Source organism: Salvelinus namaycush, chromosome 18 (genome assembly GCF_016432855.1).
Source record: "Salvelinus namaycush isolate Seneca chromosome 18, SaNama_1.0, whole genome shotgun sequence".
NCBI classification, from domain to species: Eukaryota; Metazoa; Chordata; class Actinopteri; order Salmoniformes; family Salmonidae; genus Salvelinus; species Salvelinus namaycush.
Genome location: NC_052324.1, coordinates 3,062,217 through 3,081,588, shown reverse-complemented (window position 1 = coordinate 3,081,588; position 19,372 = coordinate 3,062,217). Strand labels below are relative to the sequence as shown.

Sequence of the window (19,372 nt, the reverse complement as noted above, 5' to 3'; positions counted from 1 at the left end):
AATTATTGTGTCATGTACAAAGCAGATGTCCTAACCGACATGCCAAAACTATAGTTTGTTAACAAGAAATGTGTGTAGTGGTTGAAAAACAAGTTTTAATGACTCGAACCTAAGTGTATGTAAACTTCCGACTTCAGCTGTATATGATGCTCACAAGCCACAAAATAGTTGGATATTCATTTCCCACTGAGCAAACCATTTCTGTACTTACAGCATTCTTAGAAATTAATTTAGTCAGGTTTTTGATTGGCAGACCAACATTTTTTATTGACATTTGTCAATAAAACTCATGAATGCAACTGTTTATGTCAAATTATTCTACTTGTAGCCCTAAATGTCCTGAAACGCAAATGGTAAAACACTTAGTTTTAAGGCTAAATATGGACTGCAGATAAATGAAAGTAGTGAAGAAAAAAAATGGATTTTTGCTGTGGGTCCTTGGGCCTGATAATGCTCTTTTGACACCCCTCTTTCAAAGTAACTGAGAACTCTTCATCTTGCCATGGTAGCCAAAGTAATGGGCAACTAGGCATTTTATACATGACCCTAAGCATGATGGGATGTTAATTGCTTTTTTAACTCAGGAACCACACTTGGTTGGAAGCATCTGCTATCAATATACTTTGCGTCCCTCATTTACTCAAGTGTTTACTTTGGCAGTTACCTGTATCTTCTCCTGCATACTGTACACAAAATATCTGACAGTGAGTCATGTAAAAGTGTGTCTTTCACAAAATCCCTGATAGCTTATGATTGTTTTACTGATACTTGCAATTTTTAAATACATACACTTTCAGGTGCAGAGAATGAGTTTTAAAAACAATGTTTTTTTATAGTAAAAAATTAATTGTCATATATGTTGACAAAACTAAAAATTGTGGATCAAAATGTAATAAATAAACGCTAGTCAGAAAGGCATCGGAAATGTGTCACAAGGATGCATTAATTTCCTTGCATACTGCATTTACACTGGAGAAAGAAATTCAGTCAATGCTGAAAAAAACCTTATTATCTAGGGGTAAATGTGATTAACATACATTATGTCTTCATAGACTTCTATTTAAAATGACATGAGGGCCAGTGAGGGGCTGTGACAGAAAAACGTAACTAAAATAGGGACCGAGGGATAGGAGGATGTCAAGCTTTTGTGGGTTGCCTAAAATGCTGATATTGTCATTAGAGGGGGATCCAACTGAGTTTCCCGATGGAGATCAAAGTCTGGCAAGTGTTGGAGGGAAGCCACACCATTTCAACTAGATTGAAATGGAGATAGCCCAATGCAAAACCAAATCCCACATCTGTCAGGTGGTGGCGGCCAAGAAGAACGCGGGACATGCCGGCCAGGAAAGCCCACAGCACCAGTAAGATGCGCAGAGGGACAGCGAGCACTAAGTGTGACAAAAGGAACTTGGATACCATGGCAGCCCGGCTTGCATGTGCTGCTGGGAAAGAGTAAATGTCCATCGCTATGTAATCAAAGAGGCCAGGCGTCATCTCCCATGGTCCTTTGCGCTTCACGAGTTTCTGCATTCCGGCGACGGTCATTACATCCAGTAAAAGTGCTGAGGAGGGAGAGGAAATTATGTGTTAGCGTAAAGGATTAACAGAAAACATCCTAGACCTAGATGATAGACAGTAGGGTATCTGAGTCAGGACCTGTACAAGTTTTACCAGTGCCAACCACTTGTTTTTAAAGTTGGCATGCCCCAAATCTGTCCCTGTTTGTAGATTCCAGCCCATCTAGCCTAGCCAACTGTACCAATCACACAAAGGGGTTCATAGGGTCTGGAGAGCAGTTGACTTGCATTGGTTTTTGGACAAAAATGCCAAAAAAATAGCATTGCAGATAGTGACCAGGTAAACAAAAAAAGCGTGAATTGCTGTCTTACCTTGTCCATAGACTGCTAATAGGTTAAGGAAACCAAAGCGTAATTTTGTAACTATCCCTTTATGATGATCTCATAATTCATTATAAGCCTTGTCAGTATCCATGAACGGTTTATAATCTGTTAGTATCATATTATAATGAATCAGTTATCAGTTACACATTTTGTTGTGTTACAGCCTTCATTTAAAATTGATTAAATTGAGATGGTGTATCAATACACCCAGTCACTACAAAAACACAGGCGTCCTTCTTAACTCAGTTGCCAGAGAGGAAGGAAACAGCTCAGGGATTTCACCATGAGGCTAATGGTGACTTTAAAACAGTTACAGAGGTTAATGGCTGTGATAGGAGACAACTGACACTGGATCACCAACACAACACACAATACAACCACAATACTAAACGTAATGACAGTGTGAAAAGAAGGAAGCCTGTACAGAATGAAAATATTCCAAAACATGCATCCTGTTTGCAATAAGTTACTTAAGTAAAACTGCAAAAAACGTGGCAAAGAAATTAACTTTATGTCCTGAATACAAAGCGTTATGTTTGGGGCAAATCCAACACAATACATCACTGAGTACCACTCCGCATATGTTCAAGCATGGTGGTGTCTGCATCATGATATGGGTATGATTGTCATCGGCAAGGACTAGGGAGTTTTTTTAGGGTAAAAAGATAAGGAATAGAGCTAAGCACAGGCTAAATCCTAGAGGAAAACCTGTTTCAGATTGTTTTCCAACAGACACTGGGAGACAAATTCACCATTCAGCAGGACAATTACCTAAAACACAAGGCCAAATATTCACTGGAATTGCTTACCAAGATGACATTGAATGTTCCTGAGTAGCCTAGTTACAGTTTTGATGTAAATCGGCTTGAAAATCTATGGCAAAACTGGAAAATGGTTGTCTAGCAATGATCAACAACCAACTGGACAAAGCTTGAATAATTTTTTAAAGAATAATGTGCAAATATTGTACAATCCATGTACAATAGAGACTTTCCCAGAAAGACTCACAGCTGTAATCGTTGTCAAATGTGATTCTACCATGTATTGACTCAGGGGTGGGAATACTTATGTACATGAGATATTTCTGTAATTATGGGGTATTGTAAAATCTATGTAATCAATTTTGAATTCAGGCTACTTTAGGAATACTCCATGAAGGCACTGTATTTTGAGACCGTCGGAAAATTACCTCATAGACAGCAGGGATTCTGTAACAAACGTCGGGAGAAGGAGAAGAGGACCAAGGTGCAGCGTGGTAAGTGTTCATATTTTAATCAATCAACTGAACACTGAACAAAACAACAAAAACGACAAACGAACAGTTCTGTAAGGTGACGACACACACTAAACAGAAAATAACTACCCATAAACACAGGTGGGAACAGGATACCTAAGTATGGTTCTCAATCAGAGACAACGATAGACAGCTGCCTCTGATTGGGAACCATACCAGGCCAAACACATAGAAATACAAAACAAGGATAACATAGAACACCAGCCATAGAATGCCCACCCAAACTCACGCCCTGACCAACCAAAATAGAGACATAAAACGGATCTCTAAGGTCAGGGCGTGACAGTACCCCCCCCCCCCCCCCCTCCGGACTCCGGACGCAAAACCTGAACCTATAGGGGAGGGTCTGGGTGGGCATTTCACCGCAGTGGCGGCTCTGGTGCGGGACGTGGACCCCGCTCTACCTTAGTCTTGGCCCACTAGGTGGCGCCTCTGGAGCGGGGACCCTTACCGCCGACCCCGGACCGGGGACCCTCGCAGCGGGCCCCGGACAGGAGGGCGACTCTGGCTGCTCCGGACAGGAGGGAGACTCTGGCTGCTCCGGACAGGAGGGAGACTCTGGCTGCTCCGGACAGGAGGGAGACTCTGGCTGCTCCTGACAGGAAGGCGTCGCTGGAGGCTCCGGACAGGAGGGAGACTCTGGCTGCTCCGGACAGGAGGGCGTCGCTGGAGGCTCCGGACTGGAGGGCGACGCTGGAGGCTCCGGACTGGAGGGGGACGCTGGAGGCTCCGGACTAGAGGGCGTCGCTGGAGGCTCCGGACTGGAGGGAGTCGCTGGAGGCTCCGGACTGGAGGGCGACGCCGGAGCGGGGACCCTTACCGCCGACCCCGGACCGGGGACCCTCGCAGCGGACTCCGGACAGGAGGGCGACTCTGGCTGCTCCGGACAGGAGGGCGACTCTGGCTGCTCCGGATAGGAGGGCGACTCTGGCTGCTCCGGACAGGAGGGCGACTCTGGCTGCTCCGGACAGGAGGGAGACTCTGGCTGTTCCGGACAGGAGGGCGTCGCTGGAGGCTCCGGACTGGAGGGCGTCGCTGGAGGCTCCGGACTGGAGGGCGTCGCTGGAGGCTCCGGACTGGAAGGCCATGCTGGAGGCTCCGGACTGGAGGGTGACGCTGGAGGCTCCGGACTGGAGGGAGACGCTGGAGGCTCCGGACTAGAGGGCTTCGCTGGAGGCTCCGGACTAGAGGGCGACGCTGGAGGCTCCGGACTGGAGGGCGACGCTGGAGGCTCTGGACTAGAGGGCGTTGCTGGAGGCTCCGGACTGACGTCCTTCGTTGGAGGCCTCGTGCCATAACTCCTCACTGGAGGCTTCGTGCCATGGATCCTCACTGGAGGCTTCGTGCCATGGATCATCACTGGAGGCTTCGTGCCATGGATCATCACTGGAGGCTTCGTGCCATGGATCCTCACTGGAGGCTTCGTGCCATGGATCATCACAGGAGGCTTTGTGCCATGGATCATCACTGGAGGCTTCGTGCCATGGATCACCACTGGAGGCTTCTTGCCATGGATCATCACTGGAGGCTTCGTGCCATGGATCATTACTGGAGGCTTCTTGCCATGGATCATCACTGGAGGCTTCGTGCCATGGATCACCACTGGAATGGAGAGACACACAGGAGGCCTGGCTCTGGGAGAAGGCACAGGACTCACCAGGCTGGGGAGACATGCTGGAGGGTTAGGGCTTAGCACAGGCACAGAACTCACCAGGCTGGGGAGACATGCAGGAGGCCTTGTCCTTGGCCGAGGCACCGGATGCACTGGACCGTGGAGGCGCACTGGCGGTCTCGAGCGCAGAGCTAGCACAACTCGTCCTGGCTGGATCCCCCCCTGTAGCCCGGCAAGTGCGGGGAGTTGGAACAGGCCGCACTGGGCTGTGCTGGCGAACCGGGGACACCGTGCGTAGGGCTGGTGCAGTATAACCCGGGCCGAGGAGACGCACTGGAGACCAGATGCGCTGAGCCGGCATCATCCCTCCTGGCTCGATGCCCACTCTAGCCCGGCCGATTCGAGGAGCTGCGATGTAGCGCACCGGGCTATGCGTGCGCACTGGGGACACCGTGCGCTTCACCGCATAACACGGTGCCTGCCCAGTCACTCTCTCGCCACGGTAACCACGGGGAGTTGGCTCAGGTCTCCTACCTGAGTCCGCCAATCTCCCCGTGTGCCACCCCCCAAAAAAATTCTGGGGCTGCCTCTCGTGCCCGTTACCTCGAGCCAATTCCTCGTAGTGTCGCCGCTCCGCTCTAGCTGCCTCCAGCTCCTCTTTCGGACGGCGATACTCTCCCGGCTGTGCCCATGGTCCTTTGCCGTCCAAGATTTCCTCCCATGTCCAGGAGTCCATTCCACCACGCTGCTTGGTCCTTTGGTGGTGGGTAGTTCTGTAACGAACGTCGTCGGGAGAAGGAGAAGAGGACCAAGGTGCAGCGTGGTAAGTGTCATATTTTAATCAATCAACTGAACACTGAACAAAACAACAAAAAACGACAAACGAACAGTTCTGGACCCCTTCTTCATGTATTAATTACATATAGTGCCACATGAGTCATGGTCTGTAAAGGTCTCTACTTTTGATAGATTTAAACAAACAATATTGAAATCACCATGGTCACAATCATAAACTATCAACTCCATCTCCCTAATAGGATATTCATTTTGGTTCAATTATGTTTATTTTATTTAGCTTTCAGTCATAAAGCAAGTGAGCAAAAACGAAATTGCCACTGTATAACACTTGAATGAATAAGAAAAATGTCACTTTTGTCAACTCTGTAAATCATAGACTGTTAGACTGTCATTTCAAGTGCCGATAAGGTGCCAAAACACCTGATAGAATTGTTTTTATTGTGGGTTGTCAAATTACTAATTTTCCATATTTTACTTATGTTTGTATTGAACTTGTATTGAACGGCACACGCATACTCAGGCGGACTGGCTCTTGTTGAGGCAAATGAGTAACACACATCCCTGGATCGCTTGTCTTTTCAGTTCGCTGGGGCTAGCGACTGGAACGAGCTGCAACAAACACTCAAACTGGACAGTTTTATCTCAACCTCTTCATTCAAAGAATCATGGACACTCTTACTGACAGTTGTGGCTGCTTTGTGTGATGTATTGTTGTGTCTACCTTCTTACCTTTGTGTTGTTGTCTGTGCCCAATAATTTTTGAACCATGTTTTGTGCTGCTACCATGTTATGCTGCTGCCATGTTGTTGCTACCATGTTGTTGTCATGTTGTGTTGCTACCATGCTGTGTTATTATGTGTTGCTGCCATGCTATGTTGTTGTGTTAGGTCTCTCTTTATGTAGTGTTGTGTTGTCTCTCGTTGTGATGTGTGTTTTGTCCTATATTTTTATTTAATTTATTTTTAGTCCCAGCCCCCGTCCCCACAGGAGGCCTTTTGCCTTCTGGTAGGCCGTCATTGTAAATTAGAATTTGTTCTTAACTTCTTTCAGCTAGGGGGCAGAATTTTTATGTTTGGAAAAATAACGTTCCCAAGGTAAACTGACTATTTCTCAGGTCCAGATGCTAGAATATGCATATAATTGACCGATTAGGATAGAAAACACTCTAAAGTTTCCAAAACTGTCAAAATATTGTCTGTGAGTATAACAGAAATGATTTTGCAGGCAAAGACCTGAGGAAATCCAACCCGGAAGTGCCTTTTATTTGGAAAAATCCCTGTTCCGTTGCCTGCCCCTCCTCCATTTAAAGGGGTATCAACCAGATTCCTTTTCCAATGGCTTCCTCAGGCTGTGACCAGGCTTTAGACATAGTTTCAAGCTTTAATTTTGAAAAATGAGCGAGATTTTTCAAAACGCGTCAGGTGTCCTTTGATTAGTTCCTGCGCGCGAGAGATGTAGCTCGACATTTTCTTTCTCTGTAGTATTGAATAGGTTACCGTCCGGTTGAAATATTATCGATTATGTATGTTAAAAACAACCTGAGGATTGATTATAAAAAACGTTTGACATGTTTCTACGAACATTACGGATACTTTTTGGAATTTTCGTCTGCCTTTCAGGACCGGAATGAGCCTGTGGTTTTCTGAACATAACGCGCAAACCAAATGGCGGTTTTTGGTTATAAAACTAATCTTTATTGAACAAAAATAACATTTATTGTGTAACTGGGAGTCTCGTGAATGCAAACATCCGAAGATTATCAAAGGTAAGCGATTAATTTGATTGCTTTTCTGACTTTCGTGACCAAGCTAATTTGAGGCTAGCTGTTCTTACTGTTTTGTCTAGTGATTGATAAACTCACAAACGCTTGGATTGCTTTCGCTGTAAAGCATATTTTCTAAATCTGACACGATAGGTGGATTAACAACAAGCTAAGCTGTGTTTTGGTATATTTCACTTGTGATTTCATGATTATAAATATTTTTTGTATTTTTTTTGAATTTGGCGCTCTGAAATTCAGCGGTTGTTTACGAAAATGATCCCGCTAAAGGGATCCGTGCGGCAAGAAGTTTTTAACTGACTTGCCTAGTTGAATAAAGGTTAAATAAAAATAAATATTTTTTTTGAATCACTGCTCTGCAACATATGCTTAAACTATTTAAGTATTTGCTGTGCTAGACCGAAGGGATGATGTTTGCTTTATAAAGGTTGATACATTTTCTGAATATCTACAAAATGCTAACAAAAATATGCTAATGAAATTAGCCCTGGAGCAATATATAATGCTATAAAACAAAACAAAAAGAACTTTGGAGATTTGTATTATATATTTGAATAATCTTATCATTGATAATTAAACAAGCAAGGCCTTTAAACATTTGTTGGACAATAGATTTAAAAATGAAATGCCTTTTATGGTCTCTGAAGTAGTTGACATGAATCCAGTTAGTTGCATTTTATGAAAACAAATAACAATTAGGAGGTTGTTCCTTTAAATGTTGTGATAGCTATCAAAATCTATTTTTCAAATTGTGTTACCCCCAGGGGTACGCGCAATGCCATCGGGGTACGCCAAATAAAAATGTGATTTACATTAATGAAATGATATATATATACTGTATATATATATTTAAAAAACATTCTTCACATTTTCAAACAGTCCATTTATATTTTTCAACGGGGCTATACATTTGGGTGAGTTTTTTTTCTCACCTGAGTAGCCTTGTTTCATTGCTAAAAATAAAATTAAACCATCTAGTGTTCAGCGAAATAACACAATGTTAAATACAGGTAGCCTAGTCAAATAATTAACATCCAATCACATTTACTGTTACTCTCTCTCGGGAATTCCACTAACGGTCCTTATGTAGCCAAACGTAGCTGCTGCCCATAACAGGGAGACATAGTGGAGTGGTAACGTGCAAGCAGTTGCTCCCGACGCCACTTGGGTACACTGCAGCATCCGCCGAGAGGCTCTTGCTGCCAAGGGAATGCCTGACAACTTGAAAGACGTTTTGGAAAATGGTTAACTTAGTTAACTTCTAGTTCCTCCCAAACCCGGATCCGGGAGCACCCCCACCAGTAAAAAAGCTGACTAGCATAGCCTAGCATAGCGTCACAAGTAAATACTAGCATCTAAATATCATTAAATCACAAGTCCAAGACACCAGATGAAAGATACACTTCTTGTGAATCCAGCCATCATTTCTGATTTTTAAAATGTTTTACAGGGAAGACACAATATGTAAATCTATTAGCTAACCACGTTAGCAAAAGACACCACTTTTCTTACTCCACCATTTTTTTACTGCATCAGTAGCTATCACAAATTCGACCAAATAAAGATATAAATAGCCACTAACCAAGAAACAACTTTATCAGATGACAGTCTGATAACATATTTATTGTATAGCATATGTTTTGTTAGAAAAATGTGCATATTTCAGGTATAAATCATAGTTTACCATTGCAGCCACCATCACAACTCTCCCCAAAGCGACTAGAATAACTACAGAGAGCAACGTGTATTACCTAATTACTCATCATAAAACATTTCTTAAAAATACACAGCGTACAGCAATTGAAAGACACAGATCTTGTGAATCCAGACAATATTTCAGATTTTCTAAGTGTTTTACAGCGAAAACACAATATAGCGTTATATTAGCTTAGCACAATAGCAAACCACACAACAGCATTGATTCCAGCCAAACATAGCGATAACGTATTCACCACCAAAATATATTAATTTTCACTAACCTTCTCAGAATTCTTCAGATGACAGTCCTGTAACATCATATTACACAATGCATATAGAGTTTGTTCGAAAATGTGCATATTTAGCGGCACAAATCGTGGTTATACAATGAGAAAAGTTGCCAAGCTGCCCAGAAAATGTCGGGCGCCATCTTGGAGAGACACCTATTCTAATCAATAAATAATCATAAACTTGACTAAAAAATACAGGGTGGACAGCAAATGAAAGACAAATTAGTTCTTAATGCAATCGCTTTGTTACATTTTAAAAATTAACGTTATTGCGCAATACAGCGTGCGCTAAAGCAAGGCTACACTGAAATGAATGGCGGCTTATGCATTTAACATTTTTCAACAGAACAACGATTTATCAGCATAAATAGTTCTTACTTTTTGATGACCTCCCATCAGAATCTTGGGAAAGGTGTCCTTTGTCCAGAACAATCGTCTTTTGGTTGAAAGCTGTCCTCTTGTCCTGTCGAAATAGCCGCTAACGTTCGGCATGTGCCGGAAAGGTGTCCAACTCTTGAAAGCGCGTCACAAAGAAATGCCAGAAAATCGCAATAAACTGATATAAATTGCTATAAGTCGGTTTAAATTAACTACCTTATGATGTCTTTAACAACTATAACGAATAAAAACATGACCGGAGATATAGAACTGGCAAAACGAAAGCTTGGCAGGAGCCCACTCTGATGTCCCTACTGCGCCAGGCGCACCGTTGAAAAGGACGGTACTTCCGCTCCAGGGTCTTATATAAGGTCCCAGATTGCGCAATCCACTCCATTCAAATTCTCCCCGCTTACTGACATCTAGAGGAAGACGTATGCAGTGCATGTAGCCCGATGGCTTACATGGGGACTTATAAACTGACCTCAGAACAGGGACCTCGATTTCTGAAATCTCACTCCCTGACAGGAAAAGTGCTGCAGAATGAGTTCTGTTTCACTCAGAGAAATAATTCAAACGGTTTTAGAAACTAGAGAGTGTTTTCTATCCAATAGTAATAATAATATGCATATTGTACGAGCAAGAATTGAGTACGAGGCAGTTTAATTTGGGAACACATTTTTCCAAAGTCGAAATAGCACCCCCCATAGGCTCAAGAGGTTAACCTGTCTAGGACTAGCGGAACCTCTCGCCAACAGCCAATGAAATTGCAGGGCACCAAATTCAATCAACAGAAATATCATAATTCAATTTTCTCAAACATACAAGTATTATACACCATTTTAAAGATAAAATTCTCATTAATCTAACCACAGTGTCCGATTTCAAAAAAGCTTTTTGGCGAAAGGAGAACATATCATTATGTTAGGTCAGCAACTACTCTCAGAAAGTAAACAGCGATTTTCCAACCAAAGAGAGGAATCACAAAAAGCAGAAATATTGATAAAATTAATCACTAACCTTTGATATTCTTCATCAGATGACACTCCCGGGACAACATGTTACACAATACATGTATATTTTGTTCGATCAAGTTCATATTTATATCCAAAAACCTCAGTTTACATTTGGTTTTGCCTCCAAAACATCCCGTGAATTTGCACAGAGCCACATCAAATCACAGAAATACTCATAATAAACATTGATAAAAGATGCAAGTGTTATTCACAGATTTAAAGATATACTTCTCCTTTATGCAACCGCTGTGTCAGATTTCCCAAAAACTTTACGGAAAAAGCAAACCATGCAATAATCTGAGTACGGCGCTCAGACAACAAATCAACCCAAAGAGATATCCGCCATGTTGGATTTAACATAAATCAGAAATAGCATTATAAATATTCACTTACCTTTGATGATCTTTTTCAAAATGCACTCCCAGGAATCCCAGTTTCACAATAAATGTTTTATTTGTTCCATAAAGTCCATCATTTATGTCCAAATTACTCCTTTTGGTTCGCGCGTTCAGTACACAATCTAAACTCACGTCGTGCGGGCAGGTCCAGGCAAAAGTTCAGACGAAAAGTCATATTACAGTCCGTAGAAACATGTCGAACGAAGTATAGAATCAATCTTTAGGATGTTTTTAACATAAATCTTCAATAATGTTCCATCCGGAGAATTCCTTTGTCTTCAGAAAAGCAATGGAACAGAGCTCGCTCTCACGTGAACGAGCGTCACGTGCTCCTGGCATTCTGCCAGAGCCCTGACTCATTCCCCTCTCATTCGGCCCCACTTCACAGTAGAAGCATCAAACAAGGTTCTAAAGACTCTTGACATCTAGTGGAAGCGTTAGGAAGTGCAAAATGACCCCATAGACACTGTGTATTTGATAGGCCAAGAGTTGAAAACCTACAAACCTCAGATTTCCCACTTCCTGGTTGGATTTTTCTCAGTTTTTTGCCTGCCATATGAGTTCTGTTATACTCACAGACATCATTCAAACAGTTTTAGAAACTTCAGAGTGTTTTCTATCCAAATCTACTAATAATATGCATATATTAGCAATTGGGACTGAGTAGCAGGCAGTTTACTCTGGGCACGCTTTTCATCCAAACGTGAAAATGCTGCCCCCTATCCATAACAAGTTAAAGCAAGGTCCCTGAACTCTCATGTATTTTCTGCACTATGCAATGATATGGGGAGTGTTGGTTATCAAGGGGCAATGTATTGACACATTTTTTTAAAATTGAGAGACAAGCTTAAAGTTTTCTTTACGGATGACACCAAAAACTGGATTTGTTATCCCATTCATGCCCTGAACAAGAGCCTCATCAAAATTGCAACAAGCAGTCCGCACACTGGCCCCTATTATTAGCATTTTATTATTATTATTATTATTATTATACAACAAAAAATATTAGAAAGGCCCATGTGGCTGAATATGTACCAGCCCATCTGGCATATGATAGAATTGCCCTGTGGCCAGTCTATCACTGATGGTAGCCTATTGAAAACATTCTTTATATTGTGAATCAGCTCATGACCAGTATTCCAACTGTTTCAACATGAGAGAGCTTACTGAGGACACAGATATCACAGACAGCTTTCCTAGACACGTCTGGATGGGGCCATAAACAAACACGAAACCCCTCACCCAGAGTAAGCTAAAATTCTAGACCACTTTTATTCTACCTACAAAAAATGCATGCAAGGCAGGGCTGTTGTGTAGCGGGTCGAGAGCTTAAAGTTCTTTGGTTTCCACATCACTAAGGACTTAACATGGTCCACAAACACCCGCACAGTCGTGAAGCAGGCATGGCAGCACCTCTTCCTCCTCAGGAGGCTGAAAAGATTTGGCATGGGCCCTCAGATCCTCAAAAAATTAGACAGCTGCACCATTAAGAGCATCTTAACTGGCTGCATCATCGCTTGGTATACCAAATGAACGCAAACGCTACAGAGGGTGGTGTGGACAGCCAAGTACATCACTGGGGCTGAGCTCCCTGCCATCCAGGACCTGTATATCAGGCGGTGTCAGGGGAAGGCCCCAAAAATTGCCAAAGACTCCAGGGCCCGGTTGCCTAAAACATCTTAAGTAAATTTCCCTCTTACCTTTTCCCTTAAAGTTTCCTTAACTTTAAGTCAGTTGCACAAAACATTTTAAGGAAAATGTCCCTCTTAAATTAAGTGAAAAATGGCTCCCATGAGGTCCCTTAAGTGCTTCATTCAGTATGGAAATCAATGTAAAAATGTAAACAGCATTTGTGTAGGTGAATGTTGCTTTCCTCTGCCCTGGTTTGAAAAGAAAAACAACCACTAGGTGTCTAAGGCAGGTAGCTACTTCTCTAAACAATGGAAGGTGCACAATCCATGGCTACAAAGCTAGATGACTAGCTAGCTACCTACTGAGTATGTTAGCTTGACATGCTAGAAAGTAATAGAAACAAGTTGAGAAAAAAAGTAATTAAAATAAACTTATTTTATTATCTTCTGAATCAATTTGTTTATCCTGTCTTGAATGTAGAAAAAAATATCCCAAATTGCCCTGTGTAGGGTGCCGTCTTTAGGATTGGATGTTAAACAGGTGTCCTGACTCTTTATGGTCACTAAAGATCCCATGGCACTTATCGTAAGAGTAGGGGTGTTAACCCAGGTGTCCTGGCTAAATTCCCAATCTGGCCCTCATACCATCATGGCCAACTAATCATCCCCAGCTTCCAACTGGCCCATTCATCTCCTTTTCTCTGTAACTATTCCCCAGGTACTTGCTGTAAATGAGAATGTGTTGTCAGTCAACTTACCTGGTTTTAAGTAAATAAATAATTTCTTGGCCCAACAGGCTCTGAGACACCTTCTACCTACGATTCATAAGACTGCTAAAAAGTCAATTAATGGTACCTGGACTATCTGCATTGACTCTATCTTGCACTGACCCTACGCACACTCACTAGACTATATACAATGAGTGTACAAAACATTAGGATCACCTGATCTTTCCATGACATAGACTGACCAGGTGAACGCTATGATCGCTTATTGATGTCACTTGTTAAATCCACTTCAATCAGTGTAGATGAAGGGTAGGAGACAGGTTAAAGAAGGATTTTTAAGCCTTGAGACATTTGAGACATGGATTGTGTATGTGTGCTATTCATAGGGCAAGACAAAATATTAAAGTGCCTTTGAACAGGATATGGTAGTTGGCGCCAGGTGCACCGGTTTGAGTGTGTCAAGAACTGCAATGCTGCTGGGTTTCTCACACTCAACAGTTTCCTGTGTTTATCAAGAATGGTCCACCACCCAAAGGACATCCAGCCAACTTGACACAACTGTGGAAAGCATTGGAGTCAACATGGACCAGTATCCCTGTGGAACGCTTTCGACACCTTGTAGAGTCCATGCCCTGAAGAATTGAGGCTGTTCTGAGGGCAAAGTGCATTGCAACTCAATATTAGGAAGGTGTTCCAAATGTTTTGTACACTCAGTGTATACACACCATACACACACACACACACAACATTGACACTCCCACAAAAAACCCACACACATTCACATACACTACATACGCGCACACACACATACCGAAACAACACAAAAACACATACAGTACATAAACATTACACACACACAGGCACACTCACACACTTTTACTCTTCATTTCCTGCTGCTACTCTGTTCTGTATTTTACTCTTATTATTATCTATCCTGACACCTAGTCACTTTACCCTGCCTTCATGTACATATAGGGCTGTGGCGGTCACAAACTTTCGTCAGCCGGTGATTGTCAAGGAAACAACTGTCACTTTCACAGTAATTGACCATTAACATAAACACATTTAGCATCTCCTGGCTTACACACATAGCCTACAAGCCACTGATGCAGACCTTTGAAACATCTACATTTTAAAAAGTATAATAAATCCATGTAATATAGCCTACACCTTCACAATAAATCCATTATTTTAGACAGGTCTAAAGAAGCATGAAGTCTAAGAAGTCTATTTCAGAAGAGCAGAATAGCATACTCTGAGTTGTCCTTATGTTAGGTCCTGATCTGGCTATGCCAAATGGCTGAGGGCTACACTAGTTAATTTAGCAGACAAGATTTTCTTAGAATTCCGTGGCATTATTTTATAGTATGAAGAATACAAATGAACAAAGCTGAAAAAAATAGAAAGGATATTTTCTCCAAATGATTTGAGGGAGTGCTCTTTAGAAAACAAAATAATAATTACAGGATAAGCTATTTCTCATATATCTCAGATAGGACCCTTGGATCTTTCTTACTTTTTAACTCCACATGGTTGGGAAAGGGCTTGTAAGTAAGCACTTCACGGTAAAGTCTACACCTGTTGTATTCGGCGCATGTGACAAATAGCATTTGATTTGATGCTATTTTGTGTTGAGCGGTTAACAAAGAAATACACTACCATTCAAAAGTTTGGGGTCACTTAGAAATGTCCTTGTTTTGTTTTTTTAAAAGCACATTTTTGTCCATTAAAATAACATAAAATTGATCTGAAATACAATTTTTTTGTTGTTGAAATAATTTAATTATTTAATTTAATTTAAATAATAATTTGAAATAATTGATCTGAAAGACATTGTTAATGTTAATGTTGTAAATGACTTGTAGCTGAAATGGCAGATTTTTTATGGAATATCTACATAGGCGTACAGAGGCCCATTATCAGCAACCATCACTGCTGTGTTCTAATGGCATGTTGTTAGCTAATCCAAGTTTATCATTTTAAAAGGCTAATTGATCATTAGAAAAAACTTTTGCAATTATATTAGCACAGCTGAAAACTGTTGTCCTGATTAAAGAAGCAATACAACTGTCCTTCTTTAGACTAGTTGAGTATCTGGAGCATCAGCATTTGTGGGTTCAATTACAGGCTCAAAATGCCTAGAAACAAAGAACTTTCTTCTGAAACTCATCAGACTATTCTTGTTCTGAGAAATTAAAGCTATTCCATGCGAGAAATTGCCAAGAAACTGAAGATCTCGTACACCGCTGTGTACTACCCCCTTCACAGAACCGCGCAAACTGGCCCTAACCAGAATGGAAAGAGGAGTGGGAGGCCCCGATGCACAACTGAGCAAGAGGACAAGTACATTAGAGTGTCTAGTTTGAGAAACAGACGCCTCACAGAAGTCCTCAACTGGCAGCTTCATTAAATAGTACCCGCAAAACACCAGTCTCAACGTCAACAGTGAAGAGGCGACTCTGGGATGCTGGCCTTCTAGGCAGAGTTCCTCTGTCCAGTGTCTGTGTTCTTTTTCCCAGCTTAATCATTTATTTTTATTAGCCAGTCTGAGATATGGCTTTTTCTTTGCAACTCTGCCTAGAAGGCCAGCATCCTGGAGTTGCTGATAATGGGCCTTTGTACGCCTATGTAGATATTCCATTAAAAATCTGCCGTTTCCAGCTACATTAGTCATTTATAACATTAGCAATGTCTACACTGTATTTCTGATCAATTTGACATTTCTAAGAGAAAAGGACATTTCTAAGTTACCCCAAACTTTTGAACGGTAGTTTATATATTCCTATATGCTTAATTTAGATGTATTAATGTAACTTTACCGGTTCTACAAACGTTGGGCTACATGTTTTGATGATTTTTAATACATTGTAAGGCTGCATGATGCCACTCTAATGATGATTTGAAAAAAGTTGCTTGAAAGGCATGAGCTCTGCTTAGTTTTTTGTGCAGGCTGTACACACTACATCAGTCACTCATTCACAATTTGACAACACTTGATAATGCCTAGAATTTGTGTGGCTGCAATGCACGCAAAAAAATCCATGCCTTTTGTGGTTAGTGGCCGTTGTGCCCTTCTCTCTGAGTGCTGCGCGCTCCGTCAAGTGATCGGGTCTCTCTCACAGGCTATAAGCGAAGACAGACACATTGGGGACGCAATTGCATGCGTCCTTATGCAATTCTGAGGTCCATATTGAAGATATTGGAAGAACTGTCCACATTTACTTTTCGTCAGCCAACAAGATGAGTAGGCCTAATGAACAGCAAAAGCACTAGCCTATGTCAATTTACTATCCCCCATAGTACAAAATATTATTTAATCACATTATAAGCGCAGCAATGTGCACATGGTAGTAGGCTACAAGCACAAATGTTCCATTAGCAGAAAACACCATTATCAAAAGTGACCGCAAATTCAATTATTCATGTAATGCTTCTATTATAAAGGTGCATTTATATGCTGAAAATTATCCTCCCCCAACTTGAAACTCATGTGCTGCTTATGTATGCCAGTTAGGCTCTACACCCCTTGTAAAGCAGATTAATGTGCTTAATTTGAAGTTATTCGGCCACTTTAGTTGTGATACAAACCATATTAAAACATACAGGCCTATGGGCTAGGCTACATGAGGTGTGGAACTATGATTCGAAAAAGTCAACAACAAAGAAAGTAATTGTTTCTTATGCTATTCTTGATTTAATACTGTCTTACATATACTAAATAATATGTGTGAAATTTGTTTTGATTTAGAATGGACCTGTATCGAAACAGGGACAGTGGGAAAAGATACATATGATCTATGCATTTAAATAGCGAATGGAGGACGCTTTTTCCCGGGGTTTATTTTCAAATAAATATAGTAGGCCTAGCCTACAGAAAGATAATGGGATCCTCGTCTTTTATTAGTGGCCATCACTCTGTTGTCTCCCGCAATTGCCTAGCCTATAGAAATGGTGTGCAACATGAGCGCATGGACTCTCATGAAGTGTTTGATTAGATTTTAGAATATATTTGCATTGATGTCAGAGTGATTAGAGGGACAATAGAGGGCTGAGTACCAGGCAGTTAGCAATTTTGGTAGGCTACTAATGACCAGCAGCAGCATCATAGCTTGGAGAAGCCTAATTACTGTGACTAAACAGTCATGTGGAATTTGACTGCCTTCATGACTCGTGACCGCCGGTGTGGCGGTAATACAGTCACCGCAACAGCCCTATGTACATATCTACCTGAAATACCTCTGCACATTGATCTGGTACAGGTAGCTCCATTCTTGTGTTCTTTTTTTATTCCGCATGCTACTATTTTATTTTGTGCATCGTTGGTAAGTGAAGTCTACACCAGTTGTATTCATTGCATGTGACACATATAATTTGATTTGAATAAGCTGTACCCAAGGTATGGAATTAAATGCACAGACAACATCCTATTAATACTCCTCAAGAGTGGTGGGAAAGAAAACTAAATTCAGTCAGAAAAAAACACTGTGAAGACGTGTCCCTTATGCTTGAATGATTCGAGTCTGCGACATTTGATGAAGAAAAGGTCAATCGAAAAATTAAATCACTTACCAAGAAGCAAATTGACCAGAACTTCTTGTCCTGCCATTGTGTTGCTTCTGGTGAGACATATAATTGTGCCAATAATCCAAGGGATGCCATGACCAGTGATTGCAAGCAGGTTGACCATGGAGCGCACACTGCCCCATGAAGAGTGAGAATATGCGCAAACCCCAAGCCTTTTGGACATGCATATATCAATCGCCAAAAGAGAGTTCATTGCAATGCCCTTAAAGGAGGGGTTGAGTTGTATGCAATCCTCTTCTGGAAGTTTAACAGATTCTCTGCGGTCCTCAGTGTTGTTTTCAAGCGGCTCCTGCTGTACATTTTGAGGTTGCTGCTGCTGCTGTTGGCTTGGCTGGCGTTTCAGTGAACCAGGCCGTCTTAATGTCCCCCGTGCCTCGTTGCTATTTCTGAGAGGCTGGTTCAGTGACAGAAACTCGGGTCTGTTGATCGGGTCATTCCGATCTCTTATCCTGGATCTGGTCGGATTTATAGGCATTTTGATTCTGATATCAAATCAGCAAAACCTGACTATTCCCCCTTTCCATGTAGCGGGGACGTTATTACCGATATGGCGAAGAGTTGTCTGCAGAGAGATCAAGTGTTGCTCTGAGGCGCCAACTCAGTGCGAGTTATAAATAGATCTACTGCCTTACTTCTGTATCTGTATGACTGCACGTCTCCTCGATTTCAGCGGCTAATGTTCCATTAGCGGAAAACACCATTATCAAAAGTGACCGCAAATGCAATTGTAAATGTAATGCTTCTATTATAAAGGTACATTTTTATGTTGAAAATTATTTTCACCAAACTTGAAACTCATGCGCTGCTTATGTCAGTTATGCTCTACACCCCTTGTAAAGCAGATTAATGTCCTTAAATTGAATAAGTTATTTGGCCACTTTAGTTGTGATACAAACCTTATTAAAACATATAGGCCTATGGGCCAGGCTACATGAGGTGTGCGACTATGATTGAAAAAGGCGACAACAAAAAAATATATTGTTTCTTATACTGGGCATCATTCACCAGTGATAATATATAATTCACAAGTGGTAGGCTAATATTGTCACCCATCAGACTATTCTTGATATAATATTGTCTTAACATATAGTAAATACTATATGTGTGAAATTTGTTTTGATTTAGAATGGACCATTATCATGCACCTATATCGAAACAGGGGCAGTGGGAAAAGATACATGTCATCTTTGCACTTAAATAGCGAATGGAGGATGCTTTTCCCCGTTGTTTATTTTCAAATAAATATAGTAGGCCTAGCCTATAG

General features: G+C 41.7%; 1 protein-coding gene across 1 annotated transcript; it reads right to left on the bottom strand.

The window, feature by feature from the left end:
* Positions 1 to 1,176: 1,176 nt before the first annotated feature.
* Positions 1,177 to 18,583, bottom strand: LOC120063501 (inactive phospholipid phosphatase 7-like). Its single transcript, XM_039013879.1, has 2 exons — positions 18,094 to 18,583; positions 1,177 to 1,562 (listed from the first exon to the last, which is right to left on the bottom strand). Exons 1-2 carry the CDS (start codon positions 18,581 to 18,583, stop codon positions 1,177 to 1,179), a joined length of 876 nt encoding a protein of 291 aa, XP_038869807.1.
* Positions 18,584 to 19,372: the final 789 nt, after the last annotated feature.

Bases quoted from the DNA above. Each gene is read 5' to 3' on its own strand.
- LOC120063501 (XM_039013879.1), bottom strand. From the start codon at position 18,583: ATGCCTATAAATCCGACCAGATCCAGGATAAGAGATCGGAATGACCCG. The intron at 1,563-18,093 runs GTAAGTGATTTA...CTCCCTCCTCAG, and splicing joins TCTGGTCAATTTGCTTCTTG to CACTTTTACTGGATGTAATG.